General features: G+C 42.2%; 1 protein-coding gene across 2 annotated transcripts in view; it reads left to right on the forward strand.

The window, feature by feature from the left end:
* Positions 1–19,106, forward strand: part of ITFG2 (integrin alpha FG-GAP repeat containing 2) — a 272,555-nt gene extending 253,449 nt beyond the window's left edge. The window contains exons 11-13 of one of the 2 annotated variants that reach the window (XM_030214748.1): positions 13,705–13,878; positions 14,257–14,327; positions 17,974–18,052. In XM_030214748.1, coding sequence (XP_030070608.1) covers positions 13,705–13,878; positions 14,257–14,297 — 215 coding nt within the window. In that variant the 3' untranslated portion in view covers positions 14,298–14,327; positions 17,974–18,052. Of the gene's footprint in view, positions 1–13,704; positions 13,879–14,256; positions 14,328–17,973 lie in introns of both variants that reach the window. The other variant, XM_030214747.1, reaches the window with a different exon arrangement.
* Positions 19,107–21,322: the final 2,216 nt, after the last annotated feature.

Genomic DNA, 21,322 nt, shown 5'->3' on the forward strand with positions numbered 1-21,322 from the left:
TGTCTTCAAAAGATGAGAACATAGGGGATGCAACTGGTCCAGCAGGAATGATTTTTTTGGGTCCTTGAAGGCTGATCCACTGACATCGGCACCAGAAGCATTGATTTCGATGGCTGCTAAGACGTTGACTACCATTGGGAGTGCACTGGCATCGAAGAGGTCTCCACCTTTATCAACATTGGGTGCTGAAAGTAGGCTGTGGGACAGGTCAACTTCGAACCCGACACCTAGGGCGTGTACGGATTCGATGTCATAGTCATGGGCACTTGAGGACCACAATGCTGAGCACTTTTTTGTAGCGCCGGAGTGTACCTGACAGTAATCGGTTACCGCCAGGTTAGCATGAGAGCCATTACTGCCACCTCAATTGGTGGTGGTAAGGGCTTCCCCCCGAAATGGCCACGCAGCAAGTGCTTTACTTGCTGCATGGCCATTTCTTGCAGGAAAGAGAGACTTCCCTTTTACCCACTGTGGTAAAAGGGGGCCTCGATATGCAAGAAAAACACACACCGATTCCAGCGCAGGCCCCCTTTTGCTGCAGCTTGGTAAAAGGGGCCATTGTGAAATGTTTTTGGAGAGTCTGGAATGAATATTCAATTCGGAAAATGGGCAGTGTGTATAGAAATGAGAACCAAGGCTCACCAGAACCTAATGATAACAGAAAATGCTTTGTGACAGAATGCTTCTTAGGGAACAAATAGCAGAAAAACAAATATTAATCTGAGCCAAATTGCAAAAGGAGTGACGTGCCAAAACTGATATCAAAATGTATACAATGCTAAGGCAAATTTAAGGGTATGAAAACACATATTGAGACCCTCTCTGAAATGAAGATGCACAGATAGTGAAAAAGTATATGACATCATTAAAGTGTAATGTCCATGAAAATACAATACCACTCAGTGGAGAAATATAATATAAATGCCGATGCAAAGTAATTAGAACTTAAAAAATAAAAAGATGATTATTATGAAAGATACCACCATTAAAAAATGTGTACTGGGTTAGATTAAAAAAACATAAAGTATCTAGTCTGCGGCTCCGAGTGGTGACTCAACAAAGCTTAAAAAAGGCATAGTTTGCATAGTGCGATAATGAAATCCTTCTCCTCTGTGTTCAAGACGGACAGCATAATACTGTGATGATCCACATCGAAGATAGCTTAATGAAGGGAAAAATGGGGCATAGGAATCATGTAAAAAAATGACGCATAAAATGAGTCTGTGGCTCAGAGTAGTGACCTGGCAGTGCGTGAAAATAAGCGTCTGGCGATCAACATTAAGAGCCTAGAGTATCTTAACTGTAAAAAGCATCTGTCGCCAGCTTACAATTGTGCGGGACCTAACCCAGTGTAACACATTACAGAAAACAAACATTTCTTTTAGACATCTGCTGAGTAAAAGGCTATAGAAACAGTGCTGATTTATAAAGATTACACAGAACTTACTCAGAAAGAAAAGTCTGCACAATGTGGAATGAATAGGCTAGTGACATATGTGAACATTTATAATATATTAAGGCAAAAGTATGTTAGTAACAACGGCATAACTATTTACAACACATTAATGTAAACAAAACAATGAACAATTTTTCTATTATCAGTAGTTGATCTAAGCAAATATGAAAAGCAAAGAATGCAAATATGAAAAGTAATCGGTAGGGGATGCCCTATCAGAATATTATTAAAGTTAAGTATGTATCAAAATTAGGGGGCGTGGCAAGATGGCGTCCTAGCCGGTCTCGCAACGATCTCTCTGAATGCGGGTGATTCTTCATTTGGATTTTTCCTCTTAAAAACTATTATGCCGCATACAAAAAGAAAAGGGACGACAAGGGGGCAACCACCGTTAGCCCTAACGTTGTCCCCAGCCCAGCAAACACTTGATCGATATGTGAGAAGCTTACCTCCCGAAGGATCGGCTAGCCCCGCATTGAGTGACGTCGAAGGAGCAACGCCAACTCTGGGGTTGGATACTACTCTCGCTGCCCGTGCTGAATCCGCCTCCTTGTCCTGCTGCCACCAGAGTGGAGGTAGCGGACCAAACACAGACTGAAGAGTCTGTGAGTTTGAGTCTGCTTGGTGGTCTCTCTCCTGGTTTGGCACAGGAGAACATCTTGGAGCAAGAAACGCTCAAGGAGGTGACGATGGAAGCTATATGGCAAGTGGTCCAGAAATTGACTGCTGAGGTGGCAAACTCAACCAAACAAATGTCTACAATTGTGAGTAAATTGACAGTAATGTCAGATTATTTGGATAATGTTAAAAAAGATCATACTAATCAGATATTCCAACTGAATGAAGATGTTAACTCAGTGAAAACTATTGTTGTTGATCTGGTCAAAGATAAAGAATTTACAGCTCGGAAAATTGAGCAAATAGAAAATTATAATCGACGACTTACTTTGAGATTGCTGAATTTCCCCATATTGCCAGCTCTGACTCCACGTGATTTCCTGAAGAAATATTTCCAAGAAACTCTGAAACTATCTTTAACAGATATTCCCCCGTGTAGTAAAGTTTACTACTTACCTAATGTTCAGAAAAATCGAGAAGTTTCAGAATTGGTGAATTTAGCTTCTGGTATTGAGATGCAAAATTTAACTGCTATTTTGGAAGACTCCGTGATTGAAATAACATCCAGAGGAACTTTGATAATGACTTTGGTTTTTGAACAGGATATAAATATGTTAATGAAACTGTACTTTAAATATTCCTCAGCATTATTTTGTGGTCAGAAAGTTTGGATATACCCGGATGTTACAGACAACGCAACAAAGAAGGAAACAGTTTTTGTCTTTGAGAGAAGAAGTTAAGGAATTAGGCGCAACATTTACAGTGGGGGAAATAAGTATTTGATCCCTTGCTGATTTTGTAAGTTTGCCCACTGACAAAGACATGAGCAGCCCATAATTGAAGGGTAGGTTATTGGTAACAGTGAGAGATAGCACATCACAAATTAAATCCGGAAAATCACATTGTGGAAAGTATATGAATTTATTTGCATTCTGCAGAGGGAAATAAGTATTTGATCCCCCACCAACCAGTAAGAGATCTGGCCCCTACAGACCAGGTAGATGCTCCAAATCAACTCGTTACCTGCATGACAGACAGCTGTCGGCAATGGTCACCTGTATGAAAGACACCTGTCCACAGACTCAGTGAATCAGTCAGACTCTAACCTCTACAAAATGGCCAAGAGCAAGGAGCTGTCTAAGGATGTCAGGGACAAGATCATACACCTGCACAAGGCTGGAATGGGCTACAAAACCATCAGTAAGACGCTGGGCAAGAAGGAGACAACTGTTGGTGCCATAGTAAGAAAATGGAAGAAGTACAAAATGACTGTCAATCGACAAAGATCTGGGGCTCCACGCAAAATCTCACCTCGTGGGGTATCCTTGATCATGAGGAAGGTTAGAAATCAGCCTACAACTACAAGGGGGGAACTTGTCAATGATCTCAAGGCAGCTGGGACCACTGTCACCACGAAAACCATTGGTAACACATTACGACATAACGGATTGCAATCCTGCAGTGCCCGCAAGGTCCCCCTGCTCCGGAAGGCACATGTGACGGCCCGTCTGAAGTTTGCCAGTGAACACCTGGATGATGCCGAGAGTGATTGGGAGAAGGTGCTGTGGTCAGATGAGACAAAAATTGAGCTCTTTGGCATGAACTCAACTCGCCGTGTTTGGAGGAAGAGAAATGCTGCCTATGACCCAAAGAACACCGTCCCCACTGTCAAGCATGGAGACGGAAATGTTATGTTTTGGGGGTGTTTCTCTGCTAAGGGCACAGGACTACTTCACCGCATCAATGGGAGAATGGATGGGGCCATGTACCGTACAATTCTGAGTGACAACCTCCTTCCCTCCGCCAGGGCCTTAAAAATGGGTCGTGGCTGGGTCTTCCAGCACGACAATGACCCAAAACATACAGCCAAGGCAACAAAGGAGTGGCTCAGGAAGAAGCACATTAGGGTCATGGAGTGGCCTAGCCAGTCACCAGACCTTAATCCCATTGAAAACTTATGGAGGGAGCTGAAGCTGCGAGTTGCCAAGCGACAGCCCAGAACTCTTAATGATTTAGAGATGATCTGCAAAGAGGAGTGGACCAAAATTCCTCCTGACATGTGTGCAAACCTCATCATCAACTACAGAAGACGTATGACCGCTGTGCTTGCCAACAAGGGTTTTGCCACCAAGTATTAGGTCTTGTTTGCCAGAGGGATCAAATACTTATTTCCCTCTGCAGAATGCAAATAAATTCATATACTTTCCACAATGTGATTTTCCGGATTTAATTTGTGATGTGCTATCTCTCACTGTTACCAATAACCTACCCTTCAATTATGGGCTGCTCATGTCTTTGTCAGTGGGCAAACTTACAAAATCAGCAAGGGATCAAATACTTATTTCCCCCACTGTATATTGGTGTATTATTTTATTATTATTTATTTTACAGCATTTATACCCCACAATTTCCCACCGCTGGCAGGCTCATCCTTGTGTATCCTTGTAAATGTCTGATTCATATGTCTGGGATAAAATATGTTTTCTTTGAGCCAAACCACTTAAGGGCATTTCTGGACTCAAAAAAACCATCTAGCTGAATGATGAAAACAAGTGAGCAATAAGAAATAGGGATAAAGATCAGGATTAAGCCAATTTGGACTATGTTTAATGTTTCTTCTAAGTTACAGTCTCCTTAAATTGTACTTACATACCACTACCTCCCAGTATAGTGGTCTGAGGAAGAGTTAAAAATTTTGTTTCTTTGATATTTCTGTTGAAATGTCTTGTTTTTTTTCTTCTTAAATAATTTCTCTGTATTGCCTTACAAACGAATATTTGTTTGTATAATTGAAATTCAATAAAAAAAAAAAGATAAGTATTCATGTTAAGTAATGTAAAGATGGTTTTAAAAGACTGTTATACTGATATAACCCTTTATAATATTATTATTAATAGAACCACTTGTTAAATAAGCATACCTTCAATCTGGATATCAACTGTCAAAATGGCTAATGAAAATGTATGAAACATTTATAGTAAATTATAAAACTTTAAGCTATTCTGTCTAGTATGACGCATTCCATAAAAAAAGTCAAAGTAAATAAAATGGGCTGAGATGCTGTTGGCTCTTGGATTGTGATCAGGGATATCAAATGAAAGGTCTATAGTCAATTTACATATTGAGGTCATGGAGTGGCAGTATTAGTAGCTGAAAAATAAGCCTTTGTTCTTCACGGAGTAACGTCTGGTTCGTAACGTTTCTGCGTCAGTTGCCTTTTAAGATTTTGAAAACAAAAAACCTTAGATCTATAGAATGTCTGGCCGTGCTCCAGGGGGCAACCAGAGGTGCTGATAAGGCAACTACGGTGTTCAATTATCCATGTCTTGATGAGTCTTTTTGTTTTGCCAAAGTACAGGAGTAGGCATGGGCATTCTAAAATGTAAATAGCATTAGAGGAGTTACAATTGGATGTGTGGGATAATCTGTATTCATATCCTGTACCTGGATTCTTAAAGGTTGAAATTTCCATGGCATGTGAGCATATGCTAAAAAACCACATTTACGGTGACCTTGGGAAATGTCTGCTTGGGAATCAGTAGGATATTCAGGAAGACTGCATGGCACCAAGATCTCTTTTAAATCTCTTTCTTGGGAATAAGCAATGACCAGATGCTTGTCTTTGAAACACTTGTGGCTCTCCAAAATGTGCCAATGACACTGAATAGAACTTTGGATTCGACTGGCTAGATGAGAAAATTTCAGTTTGCAAGTGATGTCTGGAGCTGGTCTTTATTTCCTTGTGTTGAGAAGAGAGTTTCTGTCTTCTGTTATTACCTTAGTATGACCAATCATAATGTGCTTCTTTGGATATCGCCTGCTTTCAAATCTTTTTGTCATAATGTCAGACTGTTTAGTGAAGTCTTTGAATTCGGAACATACTCATTTTAGACATAAAAATTGGCAAAGTGGTAAATTCTTTTTCAGGTTATAATGATAACTGGTGAAATGAAGGAATGCATTGTGATCTGTGGGTTTTCTGTATAAAGTTGTCATAAAGTGATATTTGTCTTTCCTAATGAATAAATTAAGGAAATTAATTTCTGTGGCATGGAAATGAAGATGGTTATTCCTGGTGTTTAGCCAATTGAAGAACCTATCCAGCAATATGGTATCTCCTTTCCAAATTAAAAAGATATCAGTGTATCTTTTACAGTTTTCCTAATGCTTGCTGTTGCCTATGTTTTGATTTCTTTCAGACTGTACATATTTATTTCCATTTGTGTTTTATACAGTGATGCCATTTTATATTTTTCTTATTTTTCATTTATGTATTTTATTTATATGTATTTACTTTTGGACTCTTTGCACTGAAACACAGCCGCTGTGTCGAGTCATTTGGTGTAATTTCAATAAATCTATGCATAGAAGTACTCTGACATCTCCTTTGTGTTTTTTGGAAGAGCCAAACCACCTTTCTTTTCATTCTTGTGCAGTTTTTAAGGTGCAACATAATTTGGTTTTGCCTTTGATCGCATCAACTTTGAGGATGTTTCAACCTGTTAGATCATTGCAGTCTTCAAACACATCTTTTGGATGTGCCCTCATTCAAGGTCATTAAATTGGATGAATATCAAATGTCAACTTTTAAGGTTTGGAGGTTGGAACTATGGAATATTTTGCCAGTGAACATAAATCTATAACATTTGTAAATCAATTTAAAGACCTTATTCTGAGAAATTTATGGGGATTAAGATTCTTTGATGGCTGTATAATCTGATTGATTTTGGAGAAGCATGGTAATGAATAATTTCACTAAAAGAGTCAGGATGATTCGTTTGTTTGGAGATATTGAAATGATTTGTATTTGTTTTGTGATTGCTTTTTATTATGTATGTTTATTTGTATACCACCTAGAACATTGTGGATTGAGAGCGGGTTATAAATATTTTAAATAAGATCTGGATGATTTATTTTGGCAACCTCCAGCTGCAGCCTCTTCATCTAGGAGGTTTTCGTGTGGGCTTGGGTGGCGACCCTGGTACTGTCAAAGGCATAGGTTTTTGCTGCTTTCTGACTTTGCTCAGAACCCTGAGGCCCAACATTCTTGGCCTTGCCAGTCCTGACCTCAGAAGTCCTCACCTGCTCTCCAGTTGAAGCAAGTGGTGAGCTTTTGACTGGCTCAAGGAGGGCCTATAGGTACGGGGAGGCTAAATGTTTTTCCAACACAGGTAGCCCTTTGTAACCTCCGACTGGCGTGTTCTTCAAATAGTCCATCTCAGTTACACGCCAAAGATCACTACATTGCCCACTGAGAGCATTATTCATCAGCTCTCAGCATAAACAGGTACTTGTAGATGAAATCTCCACCCTTTTACAGGCCAATGCAGTTGAACCCGTGTCACCAGGGGAAGGATTTTATTCCAAGTACTTCCTTGTGCCCAAGGAAGGGGGGGGGGGGGGGGGGGGGGGGGGAGGAGGATTTTGTCCCATCCTAGATCTAAGGGCCCTGAATAAATTCCTGGTCAAAAGTTTCGGATGATTTTCCTAGGCACCCTTCTCTCCATGATTAAGGAAAAAGATTGGCTATGCTCTCTGGACTTAAAGGATGCATGTACCCATAATTCGATACTTCCCAGGCACAAGAAGTATCTCAAATTCCGAATAGGGAAACACCACTACCAGTATTGTGCTCTGCCATTTGGCCTCACATCAGCTCCCAGGGTATTCCTGAAAACAGGAATGAATAGATAGCACCTTCCAATATTTATACAATAAAGAGGTGACAAACATGGATCCATGATCATAAGGTAAGTACTGCTACCAATCTGTCCTCAGCTTCTTTAGTTTTATATTGAAGCAACAATTCCCAATTTGCAAATCAAGCACATAAATATGATTTCTTTATCACAGAATGGGGATAACCCCTAGACCTCAAACGCTCTTTTAATTGCATAGCATGAAATTCAAACTGAGCCACAGTGGAGCAATTGCGTCGAATTCTCAAAAATTGGCTGATAGGTAAACCCCTTTTGAGACTTCAAAGATGAAAACCGATAGTCTAGGGTTTATCCCCATTCTGTGATAAATCATATTTACGTACTAGATTTGCAAATAAGGAATTGTTGCTTCAATATAAAACTAAAGAAGCTGAGGACAGATTGGTAGCAGTACTTACCTTATGATCATGGATCCATGTTTGTCACCTCTTTATTGTATAAATATTGGAAGGTGCTATCTATTCATTCCTGTTTTCAGGAACAACCAATAATAGCATATCGGAGGGGTAAGACTATTGGAGAGCTACTGTCTTATTGACGATTGGATTATGAATTGTCATCTGAGTTATATGGTCACATCCCCTGTACTCACTGTCAGTGGTGTTCGTCCACTGTTGCAGGGATATCATGGAGACTGGTACAAATAGGATTATTAGTTCTCTAGCCAATTCCACTTGTGATACTAGTAACGTAGTATATGCTATAATCTGTCCTTGTGATTTGATTTATATAGGACGCTCATTGAGTCTTATTAAAAATAGGTTAACTGAACATAAATCCCATATTAATACTAAGGCTGTATCAGCTAGGATTGTACAACATTGGATTGATAAAATGCATCATGTAACTGATATTCGTTGGAGAATTAGACACTGTAATGATGGGTAGGGAGGGTGGTGATGTGTCTAAATTGTTAAATTACAAGGAACAACGGTGGATATTCACTCTCGACACATTATATCCTAAGGGTTTAAACAACCAATTGGATTGGAGTTCATTGTTGTGAATACTCCTTGTTCTCATTGGGGGATCGTAATATAAACGTAATGAGAATACGCCAGCGTTGTCGCCATGTGTAAGACTTTTGTTCATGGCGTTCAACGCGGTAAGTGTTGTGTATTTTTTAATATGTTTGGTTTTTAAATATAAGGTTGTAAAAAATGTTTGAAATTTGGTATTATCTGTTTGCCCTTGTAGTGGACCGAACCCTGACGCAGCAATAGCGAAACATGTCGGCCAACGGTCCTTACATAGAGTAATCAAGTGGACTTTTATTAAGTTAAAGAAGAATGAAAGAATGGAAAACTTGTTTTATCTATGAATGTTTTCAAGTATTGGGGAAATAAAGAACTTTGGAATAATTATAAGACGCTGGGCCATTTTTTTTATTACAGTTTATAAGAATGGGCAGTACTTAGAGAGATGAGTAGTAAATGGTTTACTGCTCTTTCTGCTTGATGGAGCTGTCTTTTAGTTAGAAGTAGTTCTTTTGTGAACCATGGGCCGTGAATGTAATGCTGTTGTATAGGTTTTTTTAGTGTGTAATGTGGTCACTGTGTCTAAGGCTGTACAAAGCTGGGTGTTCCATTTGGAGATTTGATCAGAAAGACTTAAAGTAGTGAAGGAGCTGTCCTCGTCTCATCCATGCAAACGTTTCCGCGATGTCTCCAATTTAATCTCTATTCCCCTCCCCCCCCTTCCCCCTTCTCGTGTGCCCTGTGGAATGCCCGCTCGATCTGCAACAAACTTTCCTTCACCCATGATCTCTTCATCTCCTGTTCCCTTCAACTGCTCGCCCTAACTGAAACCTGGCTCACCCCTGACGACTCTGCCTCAGTCGCAGCCCTATGCCATGGAGGTTATCTTTTCTCCTATTCTCCCTGCCCAGTTGGCCGCGGTGGTGGCGTCGGGTTACTACTTTCACCCTCCTGCAGTTTTCAACCTCTCCTCCTACCGCAGTCTTCTCGTCCTTTGAAGTTCACTCCATCCGTCTATTCTACCCGCTGCCACTCAGAGTTGCAGTCATTTACCGCCCCCCTGATAAGTCCCTCTCTTCCTTCCTAACCGACTTCGATGCCTGGCTCTCCATTTTTCTTGAGCCCTCATCCCCATCCCTCATTCTTGGGGACTTTAACATACACACTGATAACCCATCCGACTCATATGCTTCTCAGTTCCTCACTCTAACCTCCTCCTTCAACCTCCAACTGAGCTCCACCACCCCTACTCACCAATCTGGCCACTGTCTTGACCTCGTCCTCTCCTCTACCTGCTCACCCTCCAATTTCTGCGCCTCAGCTCTTCCTCTCTCTGACCATCACCTGATCACCTTCACACTTAATCACCCTCCCCCTCAGTCCCGCCCAACACTAACCACTACTTCCAGGAATCTCCAGGCTGTCGACCTTCCCATCTTATCCTCTGGTATCTCTGATCTCCTCCCTTCCATTATGTCCTCCGGGTCTGTTGATGAGGCTGTCTCCACTTACAATGCCACTCTCTCCTCTGCTCTGGACGCCCTTGCACCATCCACCTCCCGTCCCACAAGGCGTACTAATCCCCAGCCCTGGCTGACCCCTTGCACCCGATACCTTCGCTCCTGCGCCCGATCGGCTGAACGCCTCTGAAGGAAATCTCGCACCCATACTGATTTCATTCACTACAAATTCATGCTATCCTCCTTTCAGTCCTCCCTATTCCTCGCCAAACAGGACTATTACACCCAATTGCCTAATTCCCTCAGCTCTAACCCTCATCATCTCTTCACCACCCTTAACTCCCTCCTCAAAGTGCCCTCCGCTCCCACCCCCCCTCACTCTCTCTCAATCACTAGCTGACTACTTCTGCGACAAGGTGCAGAAGATCAACCTCGAATTCACCACCAAACCATCTCCTCCTCTTCACCCTGTAACCCACTCCCTCAACCAATCAACTCAGGCCTCCTTCTCCTCTTTTCCTGATATCACTGAAGAGGAAACCGCCCATCTTCTTTCCTCCTCGAAATGCACCACCTGTTCCTCAGACCCCATCCCCACCAACTTACTTAACACCATCTCTCCTACTGTCACCCCCCCATCTGTCATATCCTCAACCTCTCTCTCTCCACTGCAACTGTCCCTGACACCTTCAAGCATGCTGTAGTCACACCACTCCTTAAAAAACCATCACTTGACCCTACCTGTCCCTCCAACTACCGCCCCATTTTCCTCCTACCTTTCCTCTCCAAGATACTTGAACGTACCGTTCATAGCCGTTGCCTTGATTTTCTCTCCTCTCATGCCATCCTCGATCCACTTCAATCCGGCTTTCGCCCCCTACACTCGACAGAAACGGCACTATCTAAAGTCTGCAATGACCTGTTCCTTGCCAGATCCAAAGGTCACTACTCCATCCTCATCCTCCTCGACCTATCCGCCGCTTTTGACACTGTCAATCACAAGTTACTTCTTGCCACACTGTCCTCATTTGGGTTCCAGGGCTCTGTCCTCTCCTGGTTCTCCTCTTATCTCTCCAACCGTACCTTCAGAGTACATTCTCATGGCTCTTCCTCCACCCCCATCCCGCTGTCTGTTGACGTTCCTCAGGGATCTATCCTTGGACCCCCCTTCTTTTTTCAATCTACACCTCTTCCCTGGGCTCCCTGATCTTATCTCATGGTTTCCAATATCATCTTTATGCTGAGGACACCCAGCTTTATCTCTCCACACCAGACATCACTGCAGATACCCAGGCCAAAGTATCGGCCTGCTTATCCGACATTGCTGCCTGGATGTCCAACCGCCACCTGAAACTGAACATGGCCAAGACCGAGCTTATTGTCTTCCCACCCAAACCCACTTCTCCTCTCCCTCCACTCTCTATCTCAGTTGATAACACCCTCGTCTTCCCCATCTCATCTGCCCACAACCTCGGAGTCATCTTCGACTCATCCCTCTCTTTCTCTGCACATATCCAGCAGATAGCCAAGACCTGTCGCTTCTTCCACTATAACATTAGCAAAATTCGCCCTTTCCTCTCTGAGCACACCACCCGAACTCTCATTCACTCTCTCATTACCTCTCGCCTTGACTACTGCAACCTACTCCTCACTGGCCTCCCACTTTGCCATCTATCCCCCCTTCAGTCCGTTCAGAACTCTGCTGCATGTCTTATCTTCCGCCTGGACCGATATACTCATATCACCCCTCTCCTCAAATCACTTCACTGGCTTCCGATCAGGTGCCGCATACAGTTCAAGCTTCTCCTACTAACCTACAAATGCACTCGATCTGCAGCCCCTCCTTACCTCTCTACCCTCATCTCCCCTTACGTTCCTACCCGTAACCTCCGCTCTCAAGACAAATCCCTCCTTTTTCAGTACCCTTTTCCACCACCGCCAACTCCAGGCTCCACCCTTTCTGCCTCGCCTCACCCCATGCTTGGAATAAACTCCCTGAGCCCATACGTCAGGCCCCCTCCCTGCCCATCTTCAAATCCTTGCTCAAAGCCCACCTCTTCAATGTCGCCTTCGGCACCTAACCACTATACCTCTATTCAAAAAATCTAGACTGCCCCAACTTGACATTTCGTCCTTTAGATTGTAAGCTCCTTTGAGCAGTGACTGTCCTTTTTTGTTAAACTGTACAGCGCTGCGTAAACCTAGTAGCGCTCTAGAAATGTTAAGTAGTAGTAGTAGTAAAGGGTGGAATGAGCAAGAAGAGAGGTAGAAGTAAATGTGGAAAAATCCTGGTAGGATTTTGTTCTAGGGGATGACAGACATTGTGGTTTATGTAGAGAGAGTGTAAAGCAGACCTCTGTCTGAGGTCAGCCTGTTTTTTCTTACAAAGGTCATTCCTTCCCTCCTCCACCTTGAGCAGAAGCTTCACTTGTAAAGAAGAGTTTTCATGTGGCTTACCTCCTCCCTTTCTGTGACTAAACAGTCTTCCAGTGCTCCACCCTGTTCCTTCTCATTAGCTGGACCTTACCCACATTTTCTGCTCCTAGTAATATTGGAAGCAATCAGGGCAGGGAAGGCTAATTCATACAGGAAGAATGATTGGAGACTTGCAGGTAGGGGGTAGGTAAGGGCTGGGGTAGGTTTGGACATAGATGATAGTAGTGGGTATATGGATAGTTTGTAAGGTTGAGGAGGTAGTAGGAGATAAGAGGGAATGGGGGGGTGGCTGGCAGTGGGGAGTGTTGAGGGTGTGACCAGGAGAATAGAAAAGAAGGGAGAGAGAGTTTGCAGCGGTATACTGCTGTATTCTATTATATCTAAAGTTTCTATGCTGCAGAAGATGAAATAGCTTCTCCCAAACAAATGCATTAGTTCTGTTTTTCGAGCTGTTTCTCTGGATCCCTGTGTCTTTTCACTAGTTTTTCTTCATTCCAAATTCATCCAATTCCCTTTAATTTCTAGAGAGTTAATTTCTAGAAAGTTATGGCACCCCCAGACAGGCATTCTCATCCCTTTAGGTATAATTCTTTCCAACTTCTGTTGAGTTGGAAAGAATAGCTAGTTAATTTGCATCACTTGGTATAAGGAAAGGGACCGTTTTAAAAATAATGGTCAAAAGTCAATGGCAAGTACTGTATGCTGCCATTCAAAACACCTGGGCTTGATTGCCAGGTCAGGTCTTTGCCTGAGCCAGCCAAGGCTGGGGATGCTATGGTGGTAGCATTCATTTGTCCCTTAGAGGGAGGGAGTCTCGACTGTCACGCAGTTATGACACCTACTGGCTAAGCTTAGCATGCTTCTTGTTGCATTGTATGAATTAACTTAGAGGGGATATATAGTTGCAAATGAGGGCCCATGGCTGTCCAGACCAGTACTAATTGAGCTGGAAAGTCAAAGGAGCAGGAGGAAACATGGCTAGAAACAGTATATAATGATTGTTCTCCTGAGCTGTAGCTTCTCTCCACCATTCCCAGGTCTGTATGCTTGTAAAGGAAACCAGAACAGCCCCTGTCTCATTTATGTGAGCTTCAACCATAAAATTTACATCTATTGGGATGTGAAGCTAGAAAGGATGGAATCCACCAACCTGGTAAAGATTCTGGAGACAAACCAAATGTACAGAGATCTCTTAAAGCAACTGAATGTGGGTAAGTCATTTCCTGCTTCTAGTTCAATATTATACTGATGGAGGAATTGTACTAGGAACTCCTGCATTCCCCAGATACAACTTTATGTAGAACAGATTAACAAAAAGAGAGTTCTTCTGGTTCATCTCCCTATCTGCATATTACTGTCTACTAATCTTGTCTGTGTGTTAATGGTAGATGAAACGCATTGGTCTACTATTTGAGCAGTATGTTTGTTACTAGGTAACAAAAACCTAATACAGATTTTAAAAAACCTTTGGACCCAAAAAACTTGAATCAAACACGTCAGAGTCCAAACACCCTCAGAATAAAGATCATGCAAACTGTCACATATGCATTGGCGTTTTACTTAGTGGCACCATTTTTAATTATATTTAGAGCTTGATCCTATAGTGCTCTGTAATGCTGAAAGAAAGTGACTGACTATATGATAGCACTGCACCAGCTATGTAAGTAATTCTTGGTAACTTCTATTGAGTTTGGTGAAAGGATGGTGTTACTTAATAGAATATTTTGTAGTTAATATAACAGGGTTAGGCAGTATATGTGATTATTAGTGTAATATGGTTGCTAGCAAACTGAACCTCACTATGAGTAATTGCAATGTCTGTGAGGTTTTTTGGGGGGGGAATCGAGTTGAGAGCAACATTTAATTCAGGCTCTCATGTTAACATTTTTGTTGAATAATTAATGTTACTGGGTAACATTCAGCAAATTAGTGGAATCTGGGGCATACAGGTAATGATGTTGGATCCAGTGGGAAACGGTGATTATAATATGATCAAATTAGAGCTGATATCTGGAGTGAAGTCACTAAGGGGGTCCTTTTACTAAGGTGCGCTGAAAAGTGTCCTGCGCTGGTGTGGACAAGTGTATTGGATGCGCGCAGGTCCATTTTTCAGAGCACCTGCAAAAAAGGCCTCTTTTTTGGAGGGGGGGGGGGGGGTGGAAAATGGACATGCGGCAAAATGAAAATTGGTATGCATCCATTTTGGGCCTGAGACCTTACTGCTACCCATTCATTTAGCGGTAAGGTCTCGAGCTTTAACCAGGTGTGCGTAAAATGCCGATTACCGCCTGGTTAGCACCATTTCCTGGAAAATAAAATATATTTTCTGGTGTGCGTAGTGGACACACATAAAAAATGAAATTACTGCCCAGGCCACACAGTAGCCGGGCAGTAGTTCCAAATTACTGCGCGTAGGCGCCTACGCAGCTTAGTAAATGGGCCACTATGGAAATCTATGTAGCAACTTTTAATTTTCGAAAGGGCAACTATGACAAAAAGAGGAAAATGCTTAAAAAGAAGCTGAAAGGATCGGTTTCAAAGGTGTGGACGTTGTTTAAAAATACCATTGTGGAAGCCCAGACTAGATGTATTCCACATATTAACAAAGGTGGAAAAAAGAGCAAATGACAGCTGGCGTGGTTAAAAGATGCGTGAAAGAGGCTATTAGAGCCAAAAGAACATCCTTTTAAAAAAAAAAAGAAAAAGGATCCAAATGAAGAAAATGAGAAGCAACATAAGCACTGTGAAGCCAGATGCAAAGCATCGATAAAAAGGCTAAAAGAGACGGAATCTGGTTAGTTCCCAATATTCAGAGCTAACCGGGCATGTTTAGTGCATGAATAGGACCGCATAAATATCTGTCTTATCTTTATGCATTAGCCCATGGCTGGTTAAGTCTGAATGTTGATTTAACCAGGCATGCGCTAACTTGCTTTTAAAAACACGGAAATTCAGTGCCGAAGCCCACACAAGGCCTGGCATTAAATTTTTGATTTTAGGACAGGTGCTGGATAAGAAAAATGCTCTCTGCTGCTAGCTGAATATCAGCCAGACTGACTTTTGATGGTTGGTTATTAAATATTCCTTCTGTGCCTAGCTATTGAGGACCTAATCAGGTCCTGCTCAGCCTCCCTCTCCTGCCGTAGGTCCTGAGCCTAGTGCTAAAGTATAATAGAACAAGCATGCATGGCTGCCTTGGATTTGATCCTCAGCCACCACCTATCACTGTGGCTTAGTGAGTGTGGTAACAGATCTCCACTCATGTGTGCACAAACTCTAGTTACCTCTGGACCTCTAGATCTCTGGAACTCAAATGTATAAGAACATGAGAGCCAGGGAACTTTCAAAGACTCCAGTGACCTTCTGTCTGGTTGGTATTGGTGAAGAGGAGAGCATCCATATCCATACTTTTGGGATAATAAGTTCTAACCCCACAACCCTAAACTGTCTGTAGTGTAGAAACTGGGTTTAGGACACGTAGAGAGGCATTTTTGAAAGGACGTCGAATTCATACCATCCCAAACAGATGTCCATCTCATATGTACTTTCAAACAGGATAAAGCCTATTCAAAAATACCTGAAAACAGATGTCCGTGTGCTAGAAACATCCAGCATGGACATCCATTTTACACACAGAAACGGGTGAAAACAAGGGATATAGACGTGTCTACAGCGGCATTCTTAGAAAATGGCCACACAGAGCTCCATGCAGAGCAGAAGGTCAGCCTAGTTAATGCAGTTTAACTTTTGGGTTCTCCCCGCCCCCCCCCCCCCCCTCAAAATTGTGAGCCCTCCAGAAACAGAAAAAAACCATTGTAACTGAATGTACACCACTTCAATAGCCTTCAGGCTTGCAGGTGTCTCATATATTTAGGTACAGTAGGTAATTCTCTGTTTCTGTAGGGCTCACCAAAACAAAAAAGAGTTGAAGTGAAATTTGAACTTGGGTCCTTTGGTTTACTGTCCCCTGCACTAACCACTAAGCTACTCCTCATACCTGCTTTCTGCTCTGTTAAGAATGCCCATAATACCTGAAGCTGTCATAAAGTCTGGTATCCCCTTCCAGTTTCAATTTCAGGGGAGAGGGAAGGGTACAGCTGCCACTGGGGGGACCAAAGAGGTGTCGTACTTTAATTCCTCCAGTGGGCAGCTGTTTAATTGGAACACCTTTCTGTAAACTGTACATGCCAAATACCAGGTTTAAATAAGGACGTCCTTTTTAGACATGGACATTTCTTCCGCTTTGGTAATCACTGTTGGATGTCCAGATTTCAGGCCTTCCCTAGACCCGCCCAAAACACACCTGGAACACACCCCCTTCCTATTTGGATGTACTGCAGTGCTTCTAAAATGAACACCATAGCCACCACTCCTGTCAGGTTGTGACTGCAGTTTTAATTACATTGTAATTTTCTGTTCGACTAATATCTTTCCCCATATCTCCCTGCCTCTGCTTTAAGTATGTTGACAGAACTTGGCGACCTGTTTGTACTGCAACAAATATATAAATGGATTTATCCTGTTCTTTCCCTCTTTCAGTACGATATGAATTAATAAAAGGGGGGGGGGGGGGGGATGCTGCATTGGCAAAAGCAATATGTTTTGATAAAGAAAAACTGCTTTTGTGAGATGAACCCACAGTTTTGTCTAGTCTACTTTGAGCTAATCCCACCTCGGACCGTAATCAAGAACAGATTAGCCTTGTGCTGGGCAAGACCTGATCAAGCCACTAGCAAAAGAACAGGAATATGACAGTATCTTTCTCTAGTCCCTGCAGATGCAAAGCTGGGTGTATTTAGGTGCTTGCTACAATGGCAGTCTTAAGAGTTTCCTGCCTAATTTAACATAAATGTTTCTCTTCCGCACAGACTCTCTTAAACCTTATTACAGTTTGTACAAACAGTCGAAGCTCAGATCCCTTTGGATTATGCATTGAAGTTTCGGCCACAGTGTGTTATGAAAGAGAGCCTGTGCTGACTTTGATGTAGCCTGTGGGGAAGAGTCTGGAAAATGAGCATTATAGATAATTGGGCCATTTTGAAGCTGTACAGTGCCAGGGATGCTGCTGCCTAATTACAGCAATAAAGGACTGTAATTTTCTTCCTGCCAAGCAGGGTGCTTTCTTCAATCCAGTAAATGTTATTAATTCACAGGAATAATGGAAGGATAGTAGCAGTGGAGGGGAAGGGTGTAATAACCTAGTCAGTGAAGACAGACCAGACCTGTTTCCTCCACTGACATGGTTAATCCTGAGATTTTAGTGCTTCAACTCTTTTTTTTCTTCCTTTGTTTAATTTGCATTATAGATATTGATGATATCTCTGCAGTCTCTGCCTTGCTGCACCAAACATTATACTTTCCAGATCGAGAAGAAGACACTTCTGCCTGAAGAGGAACCTCCAGTGTACACTATGAAAGGAGATCTAAAAACCTAAATTATTTTGCAAACATGAATTTTTAGATCTCTATGAGCAGATGTTTTGCATCAGTGTTAACATCTTAGCATTGAAATCAGAGATATAAGGACTCTTTCTCCTGATCATCTGCAAATTAAGCTGGGAAACATGGGTTAACAGGCAACTTTGGCCTTCCTGGACACAGCTGTGGCCTGCTTAGGCCAGTCTAGTAGCTCTGGGACTTAGGTTTGGTTCCTAACTCAAGCCTTTTGTTTCCAGGGTTGGCTGGGGCTGAGAATGCTGTGAACTCATAATCCAGTGGCAGAATTCTGGAAGGAACCCTCATGTATGGTTCCCCCTTCAGCTTAGGGCTGTCAAAATGACTGAACTAATTAAGTCAGGAAGGCAACATAAAAGAAGTGAAAAAAGGCCCAAGAAGTTGTGAATGAAGGCTCATGGCCCCCAGATCCCAGGCCTGGTTCCAACTGAGCTGTAGGTCAAAAGAGCTGGAACAAACTGCTGGGTTGAAAACAAACAAAAAAAAACAAAGTGGAACTTACTGGATGTGGTATACTAGCTGTCTTCCACAGATTGTGCACTGGGCGAAGCGTGGGATTTTCAGTAAACTTGTACAGCACTCATTTATATGGAAATTATTCTGTGCTGCTAAACTCCGAGAAGATGAAACCTAATATTAAAAAAACAAAACAAAAAAAAAAAAACCTCTCCAGCCTGATGTGTTGAGTTTGATATGGCAGCACACCAGACATTGACAAATGAAAGCCAGATATGAAGCGTTCAGTGAACTGAAACTAATTACCCCAATGGCTGTATGTAGTGGAGATAGAGCTTTATCTTTGTATGAGTTTGTATTTAATATAAGCTTTTGTAACCTGTTTATATGTTCTCTGTCTGTGTTGCTGATTAGATGTCATATGAAATAATATAGGATGATTGTTCTGTGTACCTCAGAAAGGATAACTGTGTGGCCTGTGTGAGGGCCAATTTTGTCTCCTTTTGAAACATCTTATCAAGCAGTATAATAGCCTTGTTTCCTATGAGTGCATGGAACATTTTGGTTAAGATTTCATAAATACATAAACATGAAAAAAAAAGAGAAAGTGGGAGAGAATAAACTCTGTTTTGGTAAACTGTAAGGATGCCCTGTGTGTCCTGATTCTTAAAGTATCTCTTTTGTGTTAAAATGTTGCCTTTCATACTTTCCTAAATATGAAATGATAGAAAGAATTAAGAAAAGTGATCTTTGTCTGTCCATCCATGGGTGAAATACCTTAACGGACATGTGCATATGCCCCAGTAGGCTGTGCGATGCTGGGACTGGGGAGCACCAGCAGCATGCTCTTGAAGGCCATGGTGCAGCTATGGCTGAAAAAGCAAAGAAGGAAAAAAAAGTGCAGGCCCTCTGAACCAGAGCCGTTAAGGCCCGTGGGTTCCACTCTCCTTTTTTGGCACAGATTGCTGCCAAAGGAGAAAATGATGCTGAAGAAAGGGGCTGGAATGCAAAAGGAGCCCTGCAGTAGCTCAGAGGCCTTACACTTATTTTTTTTTATTTGTGTTGCTGCAGGCCAGGCCACCTGAATCCTTCTGGTCAATGGGGAGGGGAGTACGGATAGAAAAGAAAGAGGTGCTGGTATTTTCACACAATCCCCCCTGTGTCTGGGACAGAAATTCACCAGTTTGACATTCAGGAGGAAAATGTAAATATCTGGGTCATGTTTGAAAACCAGAAGCATTGGCTCAAGTCTTTTTAGAGAACCAAGTCTCCCAGAAAAAAAACAAACCCAAACAAACAAAATGTTTTATATGGCCCATTCACCCTTCCAGCATTATGGAGCAGAGGCAGACCGATGGGGGAAAAAAATAACTGACACCACAGCTGCCTTCAGAAACAGTTCCCCTCACACTTCCTGAGTCACCCTCTACACTCACACCCCTCACCTACTTCTGTACTCCAAATCCCTTGCACCAAAAAGACAAAAAGGGGGAATGACCAAAGAGGTTCCAGCACAGGGATGTTTATTAAAAGCAACTCAAGACACTTGTATAAAATAGACTCAACACAGTTCTTCTGCATTTCTGCACCAAGTGTACCTGCCTCAGGAGTGTAAATGTGTCGGTCTGAGTTGTCATTAGCCAAAGGAATTGAGAAAAACACATCAAAGGTGTTTCTAAATATAATGTACTTGCATAGTGGCCCTTTAGAAACACCTTTGATTGTGTTTTTCTCAATTCCTTTGGAGTACTCACTGGCTATTTCCAACTCAGATTGAAGCATTTAGAGTCCTGAGCTTGTTGCGCTTTGCGAAAAAAAAAAAACTTCCATGTGTAAAACAGAGAAAATCAAGCCATTAGGATGTAGGAGGGGCCAGAATTTTTAGTAGACTGGTCCCCCAGACATCCCAGGAGAGCAATGGGTCAACCTAGGGGGCACTGCAGTGACTTGGTGAAAAACATACAAAACACAAAATCTTGTTTGAAATGGTATTTTTGAAAAAAAAAAAAAAAAGGATAGTTGTTTTCCTTTTCTTGAAAATTACCTTTCCTGTTCGAATTTTGGATGTTTTGTTCAAAACTTCGAAAGTTGGACTTAGACATCATATTGAAAATGCCCCCTCCACATTCCAAAAGAGTTTAGCATTTTTCTGTATATGTATTTTCTTCTCTGGTTTAAATGTTTGTAATCATAAAGAATTTAAAAAAATGTTTGAATATTGACCCAGGTTTTTAATGTATAGGGACAATGGTCTGATTACTGTTCATTTTAATGGGTATTGCATGAGTTAACTCCTGCGCTCAATCCATCTCTGCACTGTGTGGCCATTAACATGTGAATGCCCCCCCCCCCCCCCCAAAAAAAAAAAATGCGGTGTCTTCACAGAGGGTTAAAGTCAAATGGACTACAAAAGGCAAAATGCAGTGTTCTTCACTATTTTCCAAGCAGAAGCTTCTGCTGTGACCTGGTTGAATGAGTTGAGGCATTGCGTGGTGCTGAAAGAAATTGGAACAGATGTTCTAGAAGTGGCACCAGCAGCAACCTCTGGAGAAAGTAAGGGAACAGATTGATCAAGCCATATTTAGGGTCGGGGGAACTGTTACTGGCCGCTGAGCAGGGCAGGATTAAAGCATAGGCAAATCAGGCATATGCTTAGGGAGCAAATGTTTGGTGGGTGGGTGGACCTGTCAGATATGCCTTTAACTTGTTCCACTCAGGAGACAGATGATCTCATCATTCAGAAGT

The sequence above is a fragment of the Microcaecilia unicolor genome, chromosome 9 (assembly GCF_901765095.1).
Source record: "Microcaecilia unicolor chromosome 9, aMicUni1.1, whole genome shotgun sequence".
Classification (NCBI taxonomy): Eukaryota; Metazoa; Chordata; class Amphibia; order Gymnophiona; family Siphonopidae; genus Microcaecilia; species Microcaecilia unicolor.